The 27641-nt window shown below is 37.0% G+C and overlaps 1 protein-coding gene across 2 annotated transcripts in view; it reads right to left on the bottom strand.

The window, feature by feature from the left end:
• Window positions 1-21766, bottom strand: part of mat2b (methionine adenosyltransferase 2 non-catalytic beta subunit methionine) — a 29994-nt gene extending 8228 nt beyond the window's left edge. The window contains exon 1 of one of the 2 annotated variants that reach the window (XM_080435757.1): window positions 21674-21766. In XM_080435757.1, the coding sequence (XP_080291883.1) occupies window positions 21674-21703 (30 nt within the window). In that variant the 5' untranslated portion in view covers window positions 21704-21766. Of the gene's footprint in view, window positions 1-20254; window positions 20395-21673 lie in introns of those variants that run through there. The other variant, XM_080435756.1, reaches the window with a different exon arrangement.
• Window positions 21767-27641: the final 5875 nt, after the last annotated feature.

Raw genomic sequence — 27641 nt, 5'->3', positions numbered from 1 at the left:
CTTTTGGTTGTGTACACTCTCAGAGTTAAACTATCAGTGAGGATTTTTCTGTGTACTTTTACCACTGTTGACTGATTGAATACTTTATTAGACAGAAATGTAAACAGCACGAGGTAGAGTCAAGACATTTGGGCTAAAAGGATAACACACAAAGTCCTGTATTCAATTCCTCAACATAGCATAACAATAACACTATCTAGCCAAAGTCCCAAGCTGTATTTGAACATGATTGGTTAAGACTGGACTCAAAATACCTCTTTGTCCAACACTGTGGCTGACGTTACTAATATAACAGACGTGCAGAAAGGATAACACCTGTCTGATCCAACAAAACCTCTTGCTTCCACAGGGCTGGTACTCTGGCTCATTTCTTTTTTTATTGTTTTAAGTAGCCCAAGTACACACCTTTTTCATATGATTATCTATTTTGAACTGCATTTAATTGAAGATTGTACAGAAAAGGTTGAAACACTACAGCCCCTGAGGTGTAAAACACAAATGGGTTTGACCAGTTTATTTTACTTGACAAATCGGTCAGATATAAGTTAAGATTTTATTTTATTTTTATGTTCATTTGCACATTTAAAAACAATAACAAATTAAGCAATGAGAAACATTAAGCTAATAAGCTCAGGCCCACTTGCATAGAAAAATAATCACCTGCACGGATTTTATTAACAGAAAGTAGCTCATAATAACCAGTGGTTTAAAGCATATATATATATATGTATTATTTTTTTTTCATTGAGTAGGCCTACTTTATTAACAGTTTTCCAATAGTGGTACTATTTTACAATAAATGTCCTTCGGTTCGGCTTTTAGTGACACTGTTGACACACATGACTCACTCATGACTTTTCAGCATGTTTCAACATTTCAGCACCAAATCAACAAAGTAATTAATTACTGGCATTGCATCGACGTTATGCAAGAAGACATTTATTGATGATCTCACAAAAGATAACGTGCTACCAGCCCTAGCCAGAACGCTTATAATTGTATTCTCTTTTTTTATTGGCTTTTTGTCCATTTTAATTGTGGCAGGTCTTTAGCCAGCAGCGTACGGCTGGAATACAATTTTGACGGTTGAGTAAAGATAGAACGAGATTCACGGATTCGCAACAGATTCGCTAGGGACCGTCTACAAAGTGCAACACCCAAAGTGAAAAAAATCAATAACTTTATTTATAGGCAAAGTATCATCACCAAATTTACACCACACATCGATGGCACACTTATGGTTGTACTACAACATTTATTTAATAAAATAAATGATTTAATTACTTTTGGTGAATTTTTAAGAGGAATTTTGCTCAATAGCTTACCATTTATGAAGTGTAGGATCATGAAAATCCCTATGAATACTAAGGGGCTCCCCGATGTCATACTACAGCAATTAGTTTGTTACATTTTCAATTTGTTCAATTTTGGTGAATTTTTATGTGCAATTTTGGTCAATAGCTTAACACTTATGAGAAGTAGGACCATGAAATTCTATTCCACCACTAGGGGGCTCCACAGAGTCATACTACAGCAATTAGTTTGGTACGTTTTTTTTTATTTTTTAATTTTGGTGAATTCTTATGTAATTTAGTGATTTTTATGAGGAATTTTGCTCAATAGCTTAACACTTATGGGATGTAGAACCCTGAAACTCCATATCACCACTAGGGGGCTCCCCAGAGTCATACTACAGCAATTAGTTCGGTCAAATTTCATTTCGTTTAATTTTGGTGAATTTTATAGTGCAATTTTGCTCAATAGCTTAAAACCTATAGGATGTAGGACCATATAACTCCATATCACCTCTAGGGGGCTCCTCAGAGTCATACTACAGCAATTAGTTTGGTAAAATTTCAATTTGTTTAATTTTGGTGAATCTTTATGTAATCTATTGATTTTTATGTGGAACTTTGCTCAATAGCTAAACACTTATGAGATGTAGGACCATGAAAATCCATATCACCACTAGGGGGCTCTCCCAGGTCATACTACAGCAATTAGTTTGGTAAAATTTCAATTTGTTTAATTTTGGTGAATCTTTATGTAATCTATTGATTTTTATGTGGAACTTTGCTCAATAGCTAAACACTTATGAGATGTAGGACCATGAAACTCCTTATCACCACTAGGGGGCTCCCCAGAGTCATACTACAGCAATTAGTTTGGTAAAATTTCAATTTGTTTAATTTTGGTGAATCTTTATGTAATCTATTGATTTTTATGTGGAACTTTGCTCAATAGCTAAACACTTATGAGATGTAGGACCATGAAACTCCTTATCACCACTAGGGGGCTCCCCAGAGTCATACTACAGCAATTAGTTTGGTAAAATTTCAATTTGTTTAATTTTGGTGAATCTTTATGTAATCTATTGATTTTTATGTGGAACTTTGCTCAATAGCTAAACACTTATGAGATGTAGGACCATGAAACTCCTTATCACCACTAGGGGGCTCCCCAGAGTCATACTACAGCAATTAGTTCGGTCAAATTTCATTTCGTTTAATTTTGGTGATTTTTTATGTAATCTAGTGATTTTTATGTGGAACTTTGCTCAATAGCTAAACACTTATGAGATGTAGGACCATGAAACTCCTTATCACCACTAGGGGGCTCCCCAGAGTCATACTACAGCAATTAGTTCGGTCAAATTTCATTTCGTTTAATTTTGGTGAATTTTTATGTACTCTAGTGATTTTTATGTGGAACTTTGCTCAATAGCTTAACACTTATGAGATGTAGGACCATGAAACTCCTTATCACCACTAGGGGACTCCCCAGAGTCATACTACAGCAATTAGTTTGGTAAAATTTCATTTTGTTTAATTTTGGTGAATTTTCAAGTGCAATTTTGCTCAATAGCTTAAAACCTATAGGATGTAGGACCATGAAACTCCTTATCACCACTAGGGGACTCCCCAGAGTCATACTACAGCAATTAGTTCGGTCAAATTTCATTTCGTTTAATTTTGGTGAATTTTTATGTGGAATTTTGCTCAATGGCTCAACTCTTATGAGGTGTAGGACCATGAAACTCCTTATCACCACTAGGGGGCTCCCCAGAGTCATACTACAGCAATTAGTTTGGTAAAATTTCAATTTGTTTAATTTTGGTGAATTTTTATGTAATCTATTGATTTTTATGTGGAACTTTGCTCAATAGCTAAACACTTATGAGATGTAGGACCATGAAACTCCTTATCACCACTAGGGGGCTCCCCAGAGTCATACTACAGCAATTAGTTCGGTCAAATTTCATTTCGTTTAATTTTGGTGAATTTTTATGTAATCTAGTGATTTTTATGTGGAACTTTGCTCAATAGCTTAACACTTATGAGATGTAGGACCATGAAACTCCTTATCACCACTAGGGGACTCCCCAGAGTCATACTACAGCAATTAGTTCGGTCAAATTTCATTTCGTTTAATTTTGGTGAATTTTTATGTAATCTAGTGATTTTTATGTGGAACTTTGCTCAATAGCTTAACACTTATGAGATGTAGGACCATGAAACTCCTTATCACCACTAGGGGACTCCCCAGAGTCATACTACAGTAATTAGTTCGGTCAAATTTCATTTCGTTTAATTTTGGTGAATTTTCAAGTGCAATTTTGCTCAATAGCTTAAAACCTATAGGATGTAGGACCATGAAACTCCTTATCACCACTAGGGGACTCCCCAGAGTCATACTACAGCAATTAGTTCGGTCAAATTTCATTTCGTTTAATTTTGGTGAATTTTCAAGTGCAATTTTGCTCAATAGCTTAAAACCTATAGGATGTAGGACCATGAAACTCCATATCACCTCTAGGGGGCTCCCCAGAGTCATACTACAGCAATCAGTTCGGTCAAATTTCATTTCGTTTAATTTTGGTGAATTTTTATGTAATCTAGTGATTTTTATGTGGAACTTTGCTCAATAGCTTAACACTTATGAGATGTAGGACCATGAAACTCCTTATCACCACTAGGGGACTCCCCAGAGTCATACTACAGCAATTAGTTCGGTCAAATTTCATTTCGTTTAATTTTGGTGAATTGTTATGTAATCTAGTGATTTTTATATGGAACTTTGCTCAATAGCTTAACACTTATGAGATGTAGGACCATGAAACTCCTTATCACCACTAGGGGACTCCCCAGAGTCATACTACAGCAATTAGTTTGGTAAAATTTCATTTCGTTTAATTTTGGTGAATTTTCAAGTGCAATTTTGCTCAATAGCTTAAAACCTATAGGATGTAGGACCATGAAACTCCTTATCACCACTAGGGGACTCCCCAGAGTCATACTACAGCAATTAGTTCGGTCAAATTTCATTTCGTTTAATTTTGGTGAATTTTTATGTAATCTAGTGATTTTTATGTGGAACTTTGCTCAATAGCTAAACACTTATGAGATGTAGGACCATGAAACTCCTTATCACCACTAGGGGGCTCCCCAGAGTCATACTACAGCAATTAGTTCGGTCAAATTTCATTTCGTTTAATTTTGGTGAATTTTTATGTAATCTAGTGATTTTTATGTGGAACTTTGCTCAATAGCTTAACACTTATGAGATGTAGGACCATGAAACTCCTTATCACCACTAGGGGGCTCCCCAGAGTCATACTACAGCAATTAGTTTGGTAAAATTTCAATTTGTTTAATTTTGGTGAATTTTTATGTAATCTATTGATTTTTATGTGGAACTTTGCTCAATAGCTAAACACTTATGAGATGTAGGACCATGAAACTCCTTATCACCACTAGGGGGCTCCCCAGAGTCATACTACAGCAATTAGTTCGGTCAAATTTCATTTCGTTTAATTTTGGTGAATTTTTATGTAATCTAGTGATTTTTATGTGGAACTTTGCTCAATAGCTTAACACTTATGAGATGTAGGACCATGAAACTCCTTATCACCACTAGGGGACTCCCCAGAGTCATACTACAGCAATTAGTTCGGTCAAATTTCATTTCGTTTAATTTTGGTGAATTTTTATGTAATCTAGTGATTTTTATGTGGAACTTTGCTCAATAGCTTAACACTTATGAGATGTAGGACCATGAAACTCCTTATCACCACTAGGGGACTCCCCAGAGTCATACTACAGTAATTAGTTCGGTCAAATTTCATTTCGTTTAATTTTGGTGAATTTTTATGTAATCTAGTGATTTTTATGTGGAACTTTGCTCAATAGCTTAACACTTATGAGATGTAGGACCATGAAACTCCTTATCACCACTAGGGGACTCCCCAGAGTCATACTACAGCAATTAGTTTGGTAAAATTTCATTTCGTTTAATTTTGGTGAATTTTCAAGTGCAATTTTGCTCAATAGCTTAAAACCTATAGGATGTAGGACCATGAAACTCCTTATCACCACTAGGGGACTCCCCAGAGTCATACTACAGCAATTAGTTCGGTCAAATTTCATTTCGTTTAATTTTGGTGAATTTTCAAGTGCAATTTTGCTCAATAGCTTAAAACCTATAGGATGTAGGACCATGAAACTCCATATCACCTCTAGGGGGCTCCCCAGAGTCATACTACAGCAATTAGTTCGGTCAAATTTCATTTCGTTTAATTTTGGTGAATTTTTATGTAATCTAGTGATTTTTATGTGGAACTTTGCTCAATAGCTTAACACTTATGAGATGTAGGACCATGAAACTCCTTATCACCACTAGGGGACTCCCCAGAGTCATACTACAGCAATTAGTTCGGTCAAATTTCATTTCGTTTAATTTTGGTGAATTGTTATGTAATCTAGTGATTTTTATGTGGAACTTTGCTCAATAGCTTAACACTTATGAGATGTAGGACCATGAAACTCCTTATCACCACTAGGGGACTCCCCAGAGTCATACTACAGCAATTAGTTTGGTAAAATTTCATTTCGTTTAATTTTGGTGAATTTTCAAGTGCAATTTTGCTCAATAGCTTAAAACCTATAGGATGTAGGACCATGAAACTCCTTATCACCACTAGGGGACTCCCCAGAGTCATACTACAGCAATTAGTTCGGTCAAATTTCATTTCGTTTAATTTTGGTGAATTTTTATGTAATCTAGTGATTTTTATGTGGAACTTTGCTCAATAGCTAAACACTTATGAGATGTAGGACCATGAAACTCCTTATCACCACTAGGGGGCTCCCCAGAGTCATACTACAGCAATTAGTTCGGTCAAATTTCATTTCGTTTAATTTTGGTGAATTTTTATGTAATCTAGTGATTTTTATGTGGAACTTTGCTCAATAGCTTAACACTTATGAGATGTAGGACCATGAAACTCCTTATCACCACTAGGGGACTCCCCAGAGTCATACTACAGCAATTAGTTCGGTCAAATTTCATTTCGTTTAATTTTGGTGAATTTTTATGTAATCTAGTGATTTTTATGTGGAACTTTGCTCAATAGCTTAACACTTATGAGATGTAGGACCATGAAACTCCTTATCACCACTAGGGGACTCCCCAGAGTCATACTACAGCAATTAGTTTGGTAAAATTTCATTTCGTTTAATTTTGGTGAATTTTCAAGTGCAATTTTGCTCAATAGCTTAAAACCTATAGGATGTAGGACCATGAAACTCCTTATCACCACTAGGGGACTCCCCAGAGTCATACTACAGCAATTAGTTCGGTCAAATTTCATTTCGTTTAATTTTGGTGAATTTTCAAGTGCAATTTTGCTCAATAGCTTAAAACCTATAGGATGTAGGACCATGAAACTCCTTATCACCACTAGGGGACTCCCCAGAGTCATACTACAGCAATTAGTTCGGTCAAATTTCATTTCGTTTAATTTTGGTGAATTTTTATGTGGAATTTTGCTCAATGGCTCAACTCTTATGAGGTGTAGGACCATGAAACTCCTTATCACCACTAGGGGGCTCCCCAGAGTCATACTACAGCAATTAGTTTGGTAAAATTTCAATTTGTTTAATTTTGGTGAATTTTTATGTAATCTATTGATTTTTATGTGGAACTTTGCTCAATAGCTAAACACTTATGAGATGTAGGACCATGAAACTCCTTATCACCACTAGGGGGCTCCCCAGAGTCATACTACAGCAATTAGTTCGGTCAAATTTCATTTCGTTTAATTTTGGTGAATTTTTATGTAATCTAGTGATTTTTATGTGGAACTTTGCTCAATAGCTTAACACTTATGAGATGTAGGACCATGAAACTCCTTATCACCACTAGGGGACTCCCCAGAGTCATACTACAGTAATTAGTTCGGTCAAATTTCATTTCGTTTAATTTTGGTGAATTTTTATGTAATCTAGTGATTTTTATGTGGAACTTTGCTCAATAGCTTAACACTTATGAGATGTAGGACCATGAAACTCCTTATCACCACTAGGGGACTCCCCAGAGTCATACTACAGCAATTAGTTTGGTAAAATTTCATTTCGTTTAATTTTGGTGAATTTTCAAGTGCAATTTTGCTCAATAGCTTAAAACCTATAGGATGTAGGACCATGAAACTCCTTATCACCACTAGGGGACTCCCCAGAGTCATACTACAGCAATTAGTTCGGTCAAATTTCATTTCGTTTAATTTTGGTGAATTTTCAAGTGCAATTTTGCTCAATAGCTTAAAACCTATAGGATGTAGGACCATGAAACTCCATATCACCTCTAGGGGGCTCCCCAGAGTCATACTACAGCAATTAGTTCGGTCAAATTTCATTTCGTTTAATTTTGGTGAATTTTTATGTAATCTAGTGATTTTTATGTGGAACTTTGCTCAATAGCTTAACACTTATGAGATGTAGGACCATGAAACTCCTTATCACCACTAGGGGACTCCCCAGAGTCATACTACAGCAATTAGTTCGGTCAAATTTCATTTCGTTTAATTTTGGTGAATTGTTATGTAATCTAGTGATTTTTATGTGGAACTTTGCTCAATAGCTTAACACTTATGAGATGTAGGACCATGAAACTCCTTATCACCACTAGGGGACTCCCCAGAGTCATACTACAGCAATTAGTTTGGTAAAATTTCATTTCGTTTAATTTTGGTGAATTTTCAAGTGCAATTTTGCTCAATAGCTTAAAACCTATAGGATGTAGGACCATGAAACTCCTTATCACCACTAGGGGACTCCCCAGAGTCATACTACAGCAATTAGTTCGGTCAAATTTCATTTCGTTTAATTTTGGTGAATTTTTATGTAATCTAGTGATTTTTATGTGGAACTTTGCTCAATAGCTAAACACTTATGAGATGTAGGACCATGAAACTCCTTATCACCACTAGGGGGCTCCCCAGAGTCATACTACAGCAATTAGTTCGGTCAAATTTCATTTCGTTTAATTTTGGTGAATTTTTATGTAATCTAGTGATTTTTATGTGGAACTTTGCTCAATAGCTTAACACTTATGAGATGTAGGACCATGAAACTCCTTATCACCACTAGGGGGCTCCCCAGAGTCATACTACAGCAATTAGTTTGGTAAAATTTCAATTTGTTTAATTTTGGTGAATTTTTATGTAATCTATTGATTTTTATGTGGAACTTTGCTCAATAGCTAAACACTTATGAGATGTAGGACCATGAAACTCCTTATCACCACTAGGGGGCTCCCCAGAGTCATACTACAGCAATTAGTTCGGTCAAATTTCATTTCGTTTAATTTTGGTGAATTTTTATGTAATCTAGTGATTTTTATGTGGAACTTTGCTCAATAGCTTAACACTTATGAGATGTAGGACCATGAAACTCCTTATCACCACTAGGGGACTCCCCAGAGTCATACTACAGCAATTAGTTCGGTCAAATTTCATTTCGTTTAATTTTGGTGAATTTTTATGTAATCTAGTGATTTTTATGTGGAACTTTGCTCAATAGCTTAACACTTATGAGATGTAGGACCATGAAACTCCTTATCACCACTAGGGGACTCCCCAGAGTCATACTACAGCAATTAGTTTGGTAAAATTTCATTTCGTTTAATTTTGGTGAATTTTCAAGTGCAATTTTGCTCAATAGCTTAAAACCTATAGGATGTAGGACCATGAAACTCCTTATCACCACTAGGGGACTCCCCAGAGTCATACTACAGCAATTAGTTCGGTCAAATTTCATTTAGTTTAATTTTGGTGAATTTTCAAGTGCAATTTTGCTCAATAGCTTAAAACCTATAGGATGTAGGACCATGAAACTCCATATCACCTTCTAGGGGGCTCCCCAGAGTCATACTACAGCAATTAGTTCGGTCAAATTTCATTTTGTTTAATTTTGGTGAATTTTTATGTAATCTAGTGATTTTTATGTGGAACTTTGCTCAATAGCTTAACACTTATGAGATGTAGGACCATGAAACTCCTTATCACCACTAGGGGACTCCCCAGAGTCATACTACAGCAATTAGTTCGGTCAAATTTCATTTCGTTTAATTTTGGTGAATTTTTATGTAATCTAGTGATTTTTATGTGGAACTTTGCTCAATAGCTTAACACTTATGAGATGTAGGACCATGAAACTCCTTATCACCACTAGGGGACTCCCCAGAGTCATACTACAGCAATTAGTTCGGTCAAATTTCATTTCGTTTAATTTTGGTGAATTTTTATGTAATCTAGTGATTTTTATGTGGAACTTTGCTCAATAGCTTAACACTTATGAGATGTAGGACCATGAAACTCCTTATCACCACTAGGGGACTCCCCAGAGTCATACTATAGCAATTAGTTTGGTAAAATTTCATTTTGTTTAATTTTGGTGAATTTTCAAGTGCAATTTTGCTCAATAGCTTAAAACCTATAGGATGTAGGACCATGAAACTCCTTATCACCACTAGGGGACTCCCCAGAGTCATACTACAGCAATTAGTTCGGCCAAATTTCATTTCGTTTAATTTTGGTGAATTTTCAAGTGCAATTTTGCTCAATAGCTTAAAACCTATAGGATGTAGGACCATGAAACTCCATATCACCTCTAGGGGGCTCCCCAGAGTCATACTACAGCAATTAGTTCGGTCAAATTTCATTTCGTTTAATTTTGGTGAATTTTTATGTAATCTAGTGATTTTTATGTGGAACTTTGCTCAATAGCTTAACACTTATGAGATGTAGGACCATGAAACTCCTTATCACCACTAGGGGACTCCCCAGAGTCATACTACAGCAATTAGTTCGGTCAAATTTCATTTAGTTTAATTTTGGTGAATTGTTATGTAATCTAGTGATTTTTATGTGGAACTTTGCTCAATAGCTTAACACTTATGAGATGTAGGACCATGAAACTCCTTATCACCACTAGGGGGCTCCCCAGAGTCATACTACAGCAATTAGTTCGGTCAAATTTCATTTCGTTTAATTTTGGTGAATTTTTATGTAATCTAGTGATTTTTATGTGGAACTTTGCTCAATAGCTTAACACTTATGAGATGTAGGACCATGAAACTCCTTATCACCACTAGGGGACTCCCCAGAGTCATACTACAGCAATTAGTTTGGTAAAATTTCATGTGCGCATTTGCGGTCTGCACTAACCATTAATGTCATATAAGAGCTTATAAATATTACCATGGCAACATAAATGACTATGTTATGTTATGATTTGTTTCTAAGCATTATTGTTATTCACTAACAGGGTCATTCTGTTCTATATCCCAAGTCCTCTATATCCCTAGTCCTCTTCTTGTCGAACATCTTTTGTGGTATCAAGACCTTGCTCTCTCTGAGTAGCTAATGTCCACAAGGCCTCAGTGATGTATGGTTATCCCCAAGTGCATTATCTACCCAATGGCATCGAATGGCATCTAAGTCTTATTTAAACTTAAATGTCCAATGTAGAATTACTTGTATATGTATTTTTGGCCTGCAGTGCCTTCATTTATACATCCATCCATACATCTGCTTGTCATGAGTAAAAGAGTGCTTGCATAGCACATTGAGAGAAGACAGGCGAAGTTCCCCATGTCATATAGGGACATGAGGATTACTGACTGTCTTGTGCTAACATGGCCTGCTATTCTTTTTCCACCTCTTGATAATGGTCAACATCTTCTGAACATACACACAGAAACTCTGGGGAACGGGTCCCTGGAAGTGGAGTTAGTTGCAGGCCTTACTGGGGACGTGCACCTGAGTCAGCCCAGTGTTAGTTACAATTGCACTGATGTGACACAGACCAACACCAAGGGATGAGGAGGAGAAGAGAGATTAAGGGGAAGGGTCCTTGTTTATTATGAAAACCTCTAGATCTTGTCTGTCTGTCTGTCCGTCCGTCCCTCCATCTGTCAAGGCAACAAAACCCGTTGCCATATGAGTCAGAGTGATGTCGGTATTGTCTTATTACACGAAACCTGTTGTTACATGATTATTACACCTTACTGTAACTTATTTTTTATCATTACTCACCCTATACCTTTTCATTACTAATATTACAGCACAACTCTAATACATCTGATTTGGTTTATATAGTGTGGTGCACATTCATTTAGGTTGAATAATTGAATTATGGCAAGATAAGAACTTCAGGACAGATTCAGAGAGTAATAGACCCAAGGCCAATATTGACTAAACATGACCTTTATTTAGAACAAATGTCTTTGATACTTTGTGTAAATTAAAACAGGTGACATGATTGTGCCATGGTAACAGATGCATTTGTAGACATCATAAACATGGACTTAGTCTCTTAGATCATCTTTCTCATCTGAAAAGGCTTTCATGTTTCAAAGTACGTATATTGACCCTCCGTTACCATACAGATTTTGTTACTTTGGGTGACCCCCACCTCTGATCAGGCTCCTGGTGTAATGCCATACATATAAGGTACTGCCTGGCTGGCCCTGCTAACCTTTTATGTCTGTGTATGGTACTACATGTTATTTATGAATATGGTATGGATGCCCAATGGCGACAGTACTTAATATGGGTCAGTATCATGACATGCTACTCACCATGATATATGATACCAACATAACCCTGACTTAGATACTGATGACATTTTCTTTCCAATATGAACTTACCTTATGAGCGGGTTAGCAATTTTCTTAATATGACTATGCAACATTACACTATGTTTACAATTTTATTATGAAATTAGTATAACATTGACTAGATTAGCGTTATTAATCTAAATGCATTAGATGGGATCCTATTAGGACCCAGTAATCTAAAGCACGGTTCCCTAACGTATTAAAGTGAATGAATGTAAACAGCCCACAAGGCTTAAACAAGGAAAAACACATAATTTCCAGGTATGCACTGTGAGCTTTTATATAGTATCCTGTAGATCAACTATTTACATACATTTACAAGACTGCTATGTAAGCAGTAAGCAAAGACTTTTTATAACGTCAAACCAAAATGTGTTAACCTGCTCTGTCAAGCAATTTCATAATCAACAACAATCAACATGACAACATTTCTTTCATGCCTACCAACTTTATTACTCAAATCCAGGGTCAAAGTACAACTCTTTGGTTCAGCAAGCATAGATTGCTCCATAAACGGCCTTAAACATTGTCATGGAAAGAACCTCCAGCATCGTAAAAACAGTATAGGAGTGCGTACATGCATGCGTGTTAAACCTGTTATATTAATATACCTTCTGCAAGAGATGCTGCTGAAGTCTGATCTCATAATCCTTCTGATCACCTCAGGTAGCAGGTCAGAAGGGGTTGAGCGGAGCTTCTGGGAACTCAGATTAGGGCGGTAGGTTTTAAGCTATTGAGCAAAATTGCACTTGAAAATTCACCAAAATTAAACGAAATGAAATTTTACCGAACTAATTGCTGTAGTATGACTCTGGGGAGTCCCCTAGTGGTGATAAGGAGTTTCATGGTCCTACATCCTATAGGTTTTAAGCTATTGAGCAAAATTGCACTTGAAAATTCACCAAAATTAAACGAAATGAAAATTTACCAAACTAATTGCTGTAGTATGACTCTGGGGAGTCCCCTAGTGGTGATAAGGAGTTTCATGGTCCTACATCTCATAAGTGTTAAGCTATTGAGCAAAGTTCCACATAAAAATCACTAGATTACATAAAAATTCACCAAAATTAAACAAAATGAAATTTGACCGAACTAATTGCTGTAGTATGACTCTGGGGAGTCCCCTAGTGGTGATAAGGAGTTTCATGGTCCTACATCTCATAAGTGTTAAGCTATTGAGCAAAGTTCCACATAAAAATCACTAGATTACATAAAAATTCACCAAAATTAAACGAAATGAAATTTGACCGAACTAATTGCTGTAGTATGACTCTGGGGAGTCCCCTAGTGGTGATAAGGAGTTTCATGGTCCTACATCTCATAAGTGTTAAGCTATTGAGCAAAGTTCCACATAAAAATCACTAGATTACATAAAAATTCACCAAATTTAAACGAAATGAAATTTGACCGAACTAATTGCTGTAGTATGACTCTGGGGAGCCCCCTAGAGGTGATATGGAGTTTCATGGTCCTACATCCTATAGGTTTTAAGCTATTGAGCAAAATTGCACTTGAAAATTCACCAAAATTAAACGAAATGAAATTTGACCGAACTAATTGCTGTAGTATGACTCTGGGGAGTCCCCTAGTGGTGATAAGGAGTTTCATGGTCCTACATCCTATAGGTTTTAAGCTATTGAGCAAAATTGCACTTGAAAATTCACCAAAATTAAACGAAATGAAATTTGACCGAACTAATTGCTGTAGTATGACTCTGGGGAGTCCCCTAGTGGTGATAAGGAGTTTCATGGTCCTACATCTCATAAGTGTTAAGCTATTGAGCAAAGTTCCACATAAAAATCACTAGATTACATAAAAATTCACCAAAATTAAACGAAATGAAATTTGACCGAACTAATTGCTGTAGTATGACTCTGGGGAGCCCCCTAGAGGTGATATGGAGTTTCATGGTCCTACATCCTATAGGTTTTAAGCTATTGAGCAAAATTGCACTTGAAAATTCACCAAAATTAAACGAAATGAAATTTGACCGAACTAATTGCTGTAGTATGACTCTGGGGAGTCCCCTAGTGGTGATAAGGAGTTTCATGGTCCTACATCCTATAGGTTTTAAGCTATTGAGCAAAATTGCACTTGAAAATTCACCAAAATTAAACGAAATGAAATTTGACCGAACTAATTGCTGTAGTATGACTCTGGGGAGTCCCCTAGTGGTGATAAGGAGTTTCATGGTCCTACATCTCATAAGTGTTAAGCTATTGAGCAAAGTTCCACATAAAAATCACTAGATTACATAAAAATTCACCAAAATTAAACAAAATGAAATTTGACCGAACTAATTGCTGTAGTATGACTCTGGGGAGTCCCCTAGTGGTGATAAGGAGTGTCATGATCCTACATCTCATAAGTGTTAAGCTATTGAGCAAAGTTCCACATAAAAATCACTAGATTACATAAAAATTCACCAAAATTAAACGAAATGAAATTTGACCGAACTAATTGCTGTAGTATGACTCTGGGGAGTCCCCTAGTGGTGATAAGGAGTTTCATGGTCCTACATCTCATAAGTGTTAAGCTATTGAGCAAAGTTCCACATAAAAATCACTAGATTACATAAAAATTCACCAAAATTAAACGAAATGAAATTTGACCGAACTAATTGCTGTAGTATGACTCTGGGGAGCCCCCTAGAGGTGATATGGAGTTTCATGGTCCTACATCCTATAGGTTTTAAGCTATTGAGCAAAATTGCACTTGAAAATTCACCAAAATTAAACGAAATGAAATTTGACCGAACTAATTGCTGTAGTATGACTCTGGGGAGTCCCCTAGTGGTGATAAGGAGTTTCATGGTCCTACATCCTATAGGTTTTAAGCTATTGAGCAAAATTGCACTTGAAAATTCACCAAAATTAAACGAAATGAAATTTTACCAAACTAATTGCTGTAGTATGACTCTGGGGAGTCCCCTAGTGGTGATAAGGAGTTTCATGGTCCTACATCTCATAAGTATTATTGAGCAAAGTTCCACATAAAAATCACTAGATTACATAAAAATTCACCAAAATTAAACAAAATGAAATTTGACCGAACTAATTGCTGTAGTATGACTCTGGGGAGTCCCCTAGTGGTGATAAGGAGTTTCATGGTCCTACATCTCATAAGTGTTAAGCTATTGAGCAAAGTTCCACATAAAAATCACTAGATTACATAAAAATTCACCAAAATTAAACGAAATGAAATTTGACCAAACTAATTGCTGTAGTATGACTCTGGGGAGTCCCCTAGTGGTGATAAGGAGTTTCATGGTCCTACATCCTATAGGTTTTAAGCTATTGAGCAAAATTGCACTTGAAAATTCACCAAAATTAAACGAAATGAAATTTTACCAAACTGATTGCTGTAGTATGACTCTGGGGAGTCCCCTAGTGGTGATAAGGAGTTTCATGGTCCTACATCTCATAAGTGTTAAGCTATTGAGCAAAGTTCCACATAAAAATCACTAGATTACATAAAAATTCACCAAAATTAAACAAAATGAAATTTGACCGAACTAATTGCTGTAGTATGACTCTGGGGAACCCCCTAGAGATGATATGGAGTTTCATGGTCCTACATCCTATAGGTTTTAAGCTATTGAGCAAAATTGCACTTGAAAATTCACCAAAATTAAACGAAATGAAATTTGACCGAACTAATTGCTGTAGTATGACTCTGGGGAGTCCCTTAGTGGTGATAAGGAGTTTCATGGTCCTACATCCTATAGGTTTTAAGCTATTGAGCAAAATTGCACTTGAAAATTCACCAAAATTAAACGAAATGAAATTTTACCAAACTAATTGCTGTAGTATGACTCTGGGGAGTCCCCTAGTGGTGATAAGGAGTTTCATGGTCCTACATCTCATAAGTGTTAAGCTATTGAGCAAAGTTCCACATAAAAATCACTAGATTACATAAAAATTCACCAAAATTAAACGAAATGAAATTTGACCGAACTAATTGCTGTAGTATGACTCTGGGGAGCCCCCTAGAAGGTGATATGGAGTTTCATGGTCCTACATCCTATAGGTTTTAAGCTATTGAGCAAAATTGCACTTGAAAATTCACCAAAATTAAACGAAATGAAAATTTACCAAACTAATTGCTGTAGTATGACTCTGGGGAGTCCCCTAGTGGTGATAAGGAGTTTCATGGTCCTACATCTCATAAGTGTTAAGCTATTGAGCAAAGTTCCACATAAAAATCACTAGATTACATAAAAATTCACCAAAATTAAACGAAATGAAATTTGACCAAACTAATTGCTGTAGTATGACTCTGGGGAGTCCCCTAGTGGTGATAAGGAGTTTCATGGTCCTACATCTCATTATTGTTAAGCTATTGAGCAAAGTTCCACATAAAAATCACTAGATTACATAAGAATTCACCAAAATTAAACGAAATGAAATTTGACCGAACTAATTGCTGTAGTATGACTCTGGGGAGTCCCCTAGAGGTGATATGGAGTTTCATGGTCCTACATCCCATAAGTGGTGAGCTATTGAGCAAAATTGCACTTGAAAATTCACCAAAATTAAACGAAATGAAATTTGACCGAACTAATTGCTGTAGTATGACTCTGGGGAGTCCCCTAGTGGTGATAAGGAGTTTCATGGTCCTACATCCTATAGGTTTTAAGCTATTGAGCAAAATTGCACTTGAAAATTCACCAAAATTAAACGAAATGAAATTTTACCAAACTAATTGCTGTAGTATGACTCTGGGGAGTCCCCTAGTGGTGATAAGGAGTTTCATGGTCCTACATCTCATAAGTGTTAAGCTATTGAGCAAAGTTCCACATAAAAATCACTAGAGTACATAAAAATTCACCAAAATTAAACGAAATGAAATTTGACCAAACTAATTGCTGTAGTATGACTCTGGGGAGTCCCCTAGTGGTGATAAGGAGTTTCATGGTCCTACATCTCATAAGTGTTAAGCTATTGAGCAAAGTTCCACATAAAAATCACTAGATTACATAAAAATTCACCAAAATTAAACGAAATGAAATTTGACCGAACTAATTGCTGTAGTATGACTCTGGGGAGCCCCCTAGAAGGTGATATGGAGTTTCATGGTCCTACATCCTATAGGTTTTAAGCTATTGAGCAAAATTGCACTTGAAAATTCACCAAAATTAAACGAAATGAAATTTGACCGAACTAATTGCTGTAGTATGACTCTGGGGAGTCCCCTAGTGGTGATAAGGAGTTTCATGGTCCTACATCCTATAGGTTTTAAGCTATTGAGCAAAATTGCACTTGAAAATTCACCAAAATTAAACGAAATGAAATTTTACCAAACTAATTGCTGTAGTATGACTCTGGGGAGTCCCCTAGTGGTGATAAGGAGTTTCATGGTCCTACATCTCATAAGTGTTAAGCTATTGAGCAAAGTTCCACATAAAAATCACTAGATTACATAAAAATTCACCAAAATTAAACGAAATGAAATTTGACCGAACTAATTGCTGTAGTATGACTCTGGGGAGTCCCCTAGTGGTGATAAGGAGTTTCATGGTCCTACATCTCATTATTGTTAAGCTATTGAGCAAAGTTCCACATAAAAATCACTAGATTACATAAGAATTCACCAAAATTAAACGAATTGAAATGTTACCAAACTAATTGCTGTAGTATGACTCTGGGGAGTCCCCTAATGGTGATAAGGAGTTTCATGGTCCTACATCCCATAAGTGGTGAGCTATTGAGCAAAATACCATGTAAAAATTAGTCAAAATTAAACGAAAGTAAATTTTACCAAACTAATTGCTGTAGTATGACTCTGGGGAGTCCTCTAGTTGTTATAAGGAGTTTCATGGTCCTACATCTCATGAGTGTTGAGCTATTGAGTAAAGTTCCACATAGAAATTCACCAAAATTAAACGAAAGTACATTTTACCAAACTAATCGCTGTAGTATGACTCTGGGGAGTCCCCTAGTGGTGATAAGGAGTTTCATGGTCCTACATCCCATAAGTGGTAAACTATTGAGCAAAATTCCACGTACAAATTCACCCAAATTAAACTAAATGAAATTTTATCAAACTAATTGCTGTAGTATTACTCTGGGGAGTCCCCTAGTGGTGATAAGGAGTTTCATGGTCCTACATCCCATAAGTGTTAACCCTCAAGTTCTGTTCGGATTCAACTCTGGTTCGAACACTGGTTCTGTTCGCGGGTCATTTTGACCCGGGGGATATTTGTTTTAAAAAACAATACTAATATGAATTTTAACTTAACAAATGATCATCATACATTGACTTTATCTCAATCCCAAACAATTCATATCATATATATGGCAAATACTTGCATTTATGCGTTACTATATCACATTAAACACTGAGAGAGCTAGGCGTTTTTACTGATTTAGTTTAAATTCATAAATAAACCAGTTTATTTAATTTTGGGTATATTTGATTCAAATGATAATCAGACAAGGTTTTTATGATCTTTATTTCATTTTTGACGCTCTTCATATTGTTCTAGCTGGAGAGCCACTACAACACTAAATCTCTTCTGCATGTTGAAGGCTGAAATGATATAAATTCTGGTGGATTTCTTTACTTTGACTTATTCTATGCCCATGTGATGAGTAGGTGGGAGAGAGAGTGCGAGAAAGTGTACCCTAGCTATTCTGATTGGATATGGAGTATGCGAGAAAGTGTACCAGATCTATTGTGATTGGATAGCTGGAGCATTGGGTGGGCACAGGTGATACAATGTATAATTTCTGTATGAGGGGTCATTTGGGGCCACAGTCTGTGTGTGTGTGTGTGTGTGTGTGTGTGTGTGTGTGTGTGTGTGTGTGTGTGTGTGTGTGTGTGTGTGTGTGTGTGTGTGTGTGTGTGTGTGTGTGTGTGTGTGTGTGTGTGTGTGTGTGCGTGCCTGCGTGCGTGCGTGCACGTGTGTGTGTGCCTACGTGTGTGTGCGTGCGCGTGCCTGTGTGTATGTGGATGGGGGGGTTGAGGATGAGAGGGGGAGAAGGGTGGATAGGAGAGATAGGAGGAGGGAAGGAGGTGTCTGTGTTTGTACATGTTTCCTTATATTTCTGGGCATGGGGGGGTGGGGGGGGTAGTGGGGGGGTAAAGAGGGGAGGGGGCCTTCGGGGCTGACTGTATGTCTGTTTTTCAGCATACTACTGTGTATTTCTGTGCATCTCGGTAAACGTAATGAAATTCTACCAAACTAATTGCTGTAGTTTGACCTGGTGGACCCCCCTAGAGGTGAAAATAGAATTTCATGGTCCTACACCTCATAAGTGTTAAGCTATCGACCAAATTTGCACATAGAAATTCACCAAAATTAAACAAATTGAAAATGTAACAAACTAATTGCTGTAGTATGACATGGGGGAGCCCCTTAGTATTAATAGGGATTTTCATGGTCCTACACTTCATAAGTGGTACGCTATTGAGCAAAGTTCCTCTTTAAAATTCACCAAAATTAATTAAATTATTTATTTTAGTAAATAAATGTTGTAGTGCAATCATGTGTGCACCATTGATATGTGGTGTAAATTTGGTGATGATACTTTGCATATAAGTAAAGTTATTGAATATTTTCACTTTGGGTGTTGCACTTTGGAGACGGTCCCTAACCGCTCCGCTTGCCGTCTGCTGCCCGCAAAGCTATTATAATCTCATACACTCGGAGGTTAGCCTTCTGGGGTTCATAGCATGTTGTAGTTAGTTTTTTATCAAATCAGGATAAGAACAATACGTTTTTTGTGATTTAGGATGGGTTTGTTCAATAGCTATTGAGGCCGTAAGAGTGAATCTGTTGCGAATCCGGCGAATCCGTGAATCTCGTTCTATCTTTACTTAACTAATTTTGACTGGGCCTGGCCGATGCTGTGCGGGCAAATGTTTTAATTAATGAATTAAACAACCATAAAACAACAGTAATAATATAACACACTCTCCCAGAACCATAACACTGTGTTGATAATATACTGGTTCCGTGTCTTGCGATGAGCTGAGCTTGAAGATCTGGTATTTTCCATTTGAAAACTTGTAAAACGGGACATATTCTGCATAATGAATGAGTGCTTTCTACTTTTGGAGTATATTTTGATACCAATACTTTTGTACTTTTACTCAAGTCAATTTTAAATACTGGACTTTTACTTGTAACAGAGTATTTCTGCATTGCAGTATTGATGCTTTTATTTAAGTAAGAAATGTGAGTACTTTTACCACCACCACCACTGCTTGTTATCTATCTTGCGAATCGGTGTTTTAAGGACATGGTTTCTCTTCCTCATCATCATCATCTTCATCATCATGTCTACATTACCTCCACCACCTCCACGTGTCCGGGGCTGAAATCGATCCTCAGTCTTTTGTCTTTACGGCTCATTTCTTAACGATTATTAACCATCAAATAAGTATTCTCATTTAATTCTAGGACGATGCGCTAGTGGTTGTTGCTTATCTCTCTGCTTCCGCCCACAGCGGATCAGCCAGTTTTGCCAGATTCTGCGAGAGAAATAAGCAACCAGGTCTAGGAAAACAAGCCCAAAAGAAGCGACTAAGGCCTTAGGCCTTTATTGAAAATAGCCAACGCGTTGTGAGTTTAATTGTAGATCTGCTATTTTCAAAAGAAATCTTGAAATAAAATATGGAATATTTGGACAACACAACACAAATCTGGTATGCGGGGCTCCCTGGCACAAAACATTTTCAGATGTGGGTTATAGGGACAACTACATGTTAATTTGGGGCTCAATTACATGAAAATATTTAAGAACCACTGGTTCAAATAATTACAAAATTGTGAAACAAGCCCAAAAAAACGCAACCACCAATAATGTACAAACAACTTCACAGAAAAGTCACTTATAATAAGCGGACATGGCAACCCTGCGGTATCAGCTGTTTGCCGCTAAGCGTGCACAAGTGTCGCGAAGAGAAGCCTCTATAGCCACCCCCCGGCTAGCTGATTAGCAACATAAATCAAATCCCACAGGCACAGAGTGACATTATTAAAGACATAAAAGCACCAAACAAAGGCTTGCTTTAACCACTCTACAAATAGTTAAGAGTTATATAGCTTAGGTTGCACAACATTGGATAACGCTTAGCCATGGATCACACGACGCTCGTCCGTCACGGCTGAACTTCAACCTGGTGTTTGCACTTCCTCCATTTACAGCCCGCACATTTACATTAACGTTCATATTTCAAATATAAAAGTGCATAACCCATGGCCACGGATGTTACAATTATGCACGGGCCCTCCGAAGTATCCGTATCCTCCATATTGTTCTATAACAAGCATTTTAATCCGGTCGGTGGCCATTTTCTCCGAATTTTCTCGATATACTTTCAAGCACGCAACCCTATCGGTTGGGATGTGTATTGTACACTGATCCATTACAACTATGAGGAAATGTCCACCGATCGGATTAAAATGCTTCTTATTGAACAATACGGAAGATACGGGTATTTATACCCACCGTAAGTTAATTGTAACATCCGTGGCCATGGGTTAAGCACTTTATATTTGACATCTGAACGTTTAGTAGATGTACGGGCTGTAAATGGAGAAAGTGCAAACACCAGGTTGAAGTTTCGTCATGACTGATGACTCCAGTCATGTTTCAGGGTTAGCTAATACTAAATCGTGTTAATTATTTCCACAGAATGCAACCTCGTTGATCCTGTTTTTATTTTTTGCTTTAGTTTATGAAAAAATAACGTGAACTGAATTCACCTCACAATCGCCATATTCAAATCCAGGCATTCTGGTAGTTGTCCGATGAGATGATGACAGGACAGAACAGACCAAGATGCTAGCAGAGCACAGGCAGTGTTGCCAGATGTTGCGAGAGAAACAAGCTATGAAATCAAGCCCAAAAGAAGCGAGACCTTCGTCCTTTAATTGTTTAATATTGTGTTATTTTTCTTTTATCGATCTATTTTTTTCCCATCTTTTTTATGTAAAGCACTTTGGGCTGCATTTGATGTCATGAAAGGTGCTATACAAATAAAGTTTATCATTATTATTATTAAACATATACATTGACTATTTGAAAATAGCAGATCTACAAGCTCACAATGCTTTGCATCTGCTATTCTTTTGTTTGTTCTTGAAGAAAATGTGAAAAAAATTATAATATTTTTTTTACACATTTTAACAACACAAATCTTGTATGGGGAGTCCCTGGCATAACATCTTTTCAGATGGGGGTCCGCGGAAAAATACTTTAACTTGAAAATGTCTGAGAAAATAGGTTTTAACAACATTAGGACACAAGCCCAAATAAGCAACTACACTTTAGAAACAAGCCAAAAAAAAACTGGAACTAACCAAATTTACAAGCAAAAAACAAAATCAAGCCAAAGGTCCCTTATAATAAACGGACATGGCAACACAGGCAGCCAGCAGCAACGATACACTGACGGGCTTGGTTTTTCAAAATAAAATGTATTAATATCAGTCTATGATTAATATCCTACTACGCTACCTATCCATGAAATATATCACACTTTCAATAACTTGGTGTCCCATTTTCCAAAGAAAAAAAAAGAAACCTAAAATATCAGTTAATCTTTGCTGCTAGACTAGTCATTTTATATTTAGCAGATACATACGCGTCAATTTCTATGCCTTTAGTTTGAATGCCATACTGGAAAGTTGACGTGGATGTTGATTTGCTGAACCTGAAAGGATAATTATTTTAACAAAATGTCACATACAACCCAAATGCAGCCAGTTATTAATTAATTATAGTTTTTGATGAAATAAAACAGCACATTAAAAGCATTTGTAACTCAAAAAAATAAGTTGCAACAAACTGTCCATTTGTGCTCGTTTAATGTTTTCTCTTAGAAGATTCCCCCTGTAGTCCATGAGCCAGAGCCCCAAAATTGAGCAATTATTATCGAAAGAGTGGGCAAAACCAAACCTATATTAAATTGTTCGGAGGGTCAATACGAGTAAATAAATGTATGATAACCTCACCACAGGAGCAGCTTTTTCATGGTTATCACACATTTTGTAATTTTCCCCATACGTACACGACAGGTCAAAAAATGACAACATTTTAAAAAGAGTTATCATAATGAAACTTTCTGAGTTGATTACTTACATGAAGACGATGATTTATCGTATTACAAGTTTTCTCAAATTGTATATTTAAATATGCAAATTAGGCAAGGAAAATATGCCCAAATTTGCATAACTTTCCAGAATCAACATTGGACAAAGCCAGAGTCAACATACTTATTTCATTTTGTTAAGATGTTGGAGTCAATGGTTTTTAACGAGGGAATATTCAATATCTGGCTCAATTTTGGGGCTCTGGCTCATGGACTAAATGCCTAATTTGCATATTTAAATATACAATTTGACAAAACTTGTAATACGATAAATCATCGTCTTCATGTAAGTAATCAACTCAGAAAGTTTCATTATGATAACTCTTTTTAAAATTTTGTCATTTTTTGACCTGTCGTGTACGTATGGGGAAAATTACAAAATGTGTGATAACCATGAAAAAGCTGCTCCTGTGGTGAGGTTATCATACATTTATTTACTCGTATTGACCCTCCGAACAATTTAATATAGGTTTGGTTTTGCCCACTCTTTCGATAATAATTGCTCAATTTTGGGGCTCTGGCTCATGGACTACTGGTAGACTACTGTCTGTGTAATAATGACTTCTCTTATTTGTTCGTAGGCTATCTCTGTTTTGTATTGTCAATAAACAGTGGTGGAAAAAGTACTCACATTTTTTACTTAAATAAAAGTATCAATGTAGAAATACTCTGTTACGTAAAAGTCCGGAATTCAAAATTAACTTGAGTAAAAGTACAAAAGTATTGGTATAAAAATGGACTTAAAGTACCAAAAGTATTAACTACTCATAATGCAGAATGTCCCATTTCACAAGTTTTCAAATGTATAAATTGTATAAAAGTCTTTTGAAAATAGCAGATCTACAAGCTCACAATATACGTCATGATGCGACGCAGTGAGCTTGTAAATTGTCTATTTTCAAATGGCCGAAATGTATACGGGCTGAAGTGGGTAATGTATGTTTCGTAATAATAATCAAAATATACGTAACTAGTAACTAAAGTTTTCAAATAACTGTAGTGGAGTAAAAGTATAATATTTGCCTCTGAGCTGTAGTGGAGTAGAAGTAAAAGTATAGAAAATATTCCAGTGAAGTAAAAGTACCTAAAAATTTTACGTCAATGGCAGGGAATGTGTGAAGTTGTGAGGAGAAATTGAAAAACAATGCTGTTTTGGTAGCTCCACACTTTCCATTAACTAACCATTTGTCAAACATTAGCAGACAGAAATGTAGAACAAACTAATAATGTCAGCCACTCACTTACACAAATGTTTTTGTATGATATTCTTTTTAATTTGAGTTCCAATTTAAAATGTATGTGTATTATAATCATTTATAATGAACCATGACGTAAAGTTCTGAGCTTATGTTTGTCAGATATAAGCGGAGCATCTCTGTGTTGTCAGTTGCTGAGGGTCCATACAGCGAGGTGGTCAAGCTGCAGACCGTGCCCTGTCTGTTCCAGGCCTACGTCCTGTCCCTGCTGGAGAGAGTGTTCACACCCATGTTCTGTCGAAGTGACGAGGTGAGACTGGTATCAGGCATGCTCTTAAAATCCCTATTCTATGACCCTATTCTCGGGCGAACATTCGGCCAAAATAGCTGAACTACAAGTTAGCTACCTCTGTCTTACTTCTGTATTACTTTGTCTGTGTTTGTGCAGTATTTCAGACACCTGCTAAGAGGAGTTGAATCTCCAATAAGGAACTCCAGAATTAACCGGTGGGTGTTCCCTGCTGTCATACCCATAACCTTTTATGCACACATCACTCTTCACGTACTTGACCGATCGTGGAACCTATTACCCAACAAGCTGTCATTTCATTATTAAAACCAAATATCCACTAAACATACAAACTCCTGATAGCCCAAAGTAAAAAGTGTTAAAAAAAGTGTATAAAATCATCTTTAATTAATCAATATCGAGGCAAAAGTTTGAAATAACGGTGATATTGACTTTAAGTCATATCGCCCAAGCCCTAATGTGCAGCATTTTTGCGGTGAGCTCCGCATTCATGTCCTTGTGCGTGTTGTTCCAGGAATAGCTTCAGTATGGATGACGTGAGGTGAGTAGGTTACAGCATGATGTGACACCACGTCACCTGCCTGACTGGACTTTGGTTTGCTGCATGCAAAATATGCATATATCTGTATTGGAACACCAAGTGTTTGCTTGAGAAATGAAGCAGAGTGAAACCTGAGATGTCTTGAGAAAGCTTTCATAAGATGTTGGCTGTTACGCTAGAAGAAAGCACAGTTATGCTAAAAAAGACTCATCATCGCTAAACTATAACTATAAACTATAAACTCTGTTTAAACTTTGAGTTATTTCCAGTCAACTAGTTGGACATACACAATACTGAATACTGAGTGCTGTAAGTGATATATTCTGATAGTAATTATTTGCTACAGACAGTATGGAGTGTTTGTTCAGTTTGTCTCTCCAACTCTTTAGTAAACAGAACATACATTTTCAGGTGGGTTGCCATTTTCTGCCAGTCAGGAGAGAGTACCCATTCATCATCAGCTTAAATTGTATGGTGTTCCAGTCCCAATTTTGTCTGCTCATTTCTTTGTCATCACTCCCAATTTCACTTGTTTATCCTGTATCCTGTGTGAGTTTCCTCTACTGATTGAATACAATTGGTATCCTGACCTGAAAATGCATTTTCTGCTGGAGAGAGGGCGAGACCCCTGTTACTGAACAAACACTCTGTAGCTACAGTATGATTACCATCAGAATATGGAGCTTTTACTTTTTAACAAAATAATAAATAATATCACTTACGCTTCCTTTTAATAGGAAGACCGATGTCACCGTTGTTGTCAAAATAAAATAAAAAGTGAACCCCATAATGATCACACACAAGTTTGTCTGTTTGGTGTAACAAGTACTTTATAATTATTCGGTCTTACTCTGCATGCAAGAACAGTCGATAACAGTTGAAATCACAAGGCCATCTTTATCTATCATAGCACTGTTTTACTTTATGCATGCTGCACAACTGATGCATTGTTGCTGCACCATGGTGAGGAACGGGTAGGAACACACATGGTTGGATGGGTTTTGCAGCATGACCTAGCAAGGTATACATTGGAGCAGTTTGGATGTTTTACCTCATTACTAATGCTCGTTATGAGATGGCACCGTTTCTGTCTACTCACTCTGTGTCTCAGAGGAGGGCTGTGGACAGTTCAGAAAGCTGCCTACCAGTGACATCACCGGTAGGCAGGTTTGGTCATTTCAAACAATGTTTTATTTAAGGACTTCTATTGCCGCGTGCTTATACCAGTAAGGCTGCAGTTTCTATTAGCTTGGAATCTCCGTTGACGATGTCATTGGTCCAGAGCCCTGTCCAGAGCCCAATTCTGAGACTTGGCGAGTAGACGGGAATGGTGCCACCTTAAGTTATAACGAGCATTAGTGAGTGATCGGGACCAAATATATGAAGATACGGTTGAAAATGGGTTAACTTTCAGAAGATGTAACTAAGGAATGATTTGCTTCTTTCTTTGAAATATACTCATTTGGTTGTACTAAATCAGTGGTTCTCAAAATGGGGTCCGGGGAGTCGGGGACCCCCAGGGGTCCTTTGGGGGGGGGGGTTCCACGGGTTCCCAATCAAAATGACTGATAATTAGGAACCAAATGGACCCTTATGAGTCTGTAACTCTTGACAGTGTGCAAATGGAACCAAATGAACCTGTTACGGGTCCATTTGGTTCCATTTGCACACTGTCAGAGTTATGGGGGTCCGTGGCCTTATACACACCAAACTGGGGGTCCTTGAAATGAGAAAGTTTGAGAACCACTGCTTATAAATACCGCTGAAGAAAGAATGGTCTCCAATGCAAATGCAATGGACTCATAGTAGATGTTTGAAGCTGGACTCGTACAGTAGCATGACTCCATTGTTGACTCACACAGGAACCCGTCCAAACGAGGCGAGACGTTCGGGATCAGCAGGATTGGGGGTAAAATCAAAGGGGTGTTCAAGAGCACCACCATGGAGGGAGCCATGCTGCCCAGTCCCATCAACAACACAGACGACGACGCGGTGAGAGCAAAATAGCAGAGATGTAGTGGAGTAGAAGTAAAATGATTGAAAATGGGAAATACTCCAGTAAAGTAAAAACACCTCAAAAGTGTTCTTAAGTACAGTACTTGAGTAAATGTTACTTTACACACCACTGGTGTTAGGATGCATCAGTGAGTGTGTCCGTTGCTCAAAGTAGTTTACAGTGTGGCGTTGTTTGAGGTGAGAATTTACAGAGAAGCTTTTCCCTCAACGTGGCTCACAGTTCCTTCTGTATAGATGCACTCTAGAGCCCGACCGATGCCAGATGTTTGGGTCTGATGCCGATCCCGATTTTGTAGAGTCCCAGACCACCAATTACTGATGTTTTAATCAATACTTTGGTCAAAATGTGCAACATTTTCTAATCATAAAAAAGCTGATTGAATTGAATTGAAGTTGCTATTTGAGAACATTTAACCTGTGAGCAAAATAATAGTTAATAATAGTAACTTTTTGATAGATACAAAATAAAACAATTTTTTTAATTCACCGGCAGATATACTGTATGATATATCAGCCA

This window comes from Gymnoscopelus braueri (genome assembly GCF_963280865.1).
Source record: "Gymnoscopelus braueri genome assembly, chromosome: 8".
NCBI classification, from domain to species: domain Eukaryota; kingdom Metazoa; phylum Chordata; class Actinopteri; order Myctophiformes; family Myctophidae; genus Gymnoscopelus; species Gymnoscopelus braueri.
The sequence above is the reverse complement of the archived record's forward strand: the minus strand, read 5'-3'. Positions and strand labels throughout refer to the sequence as shown.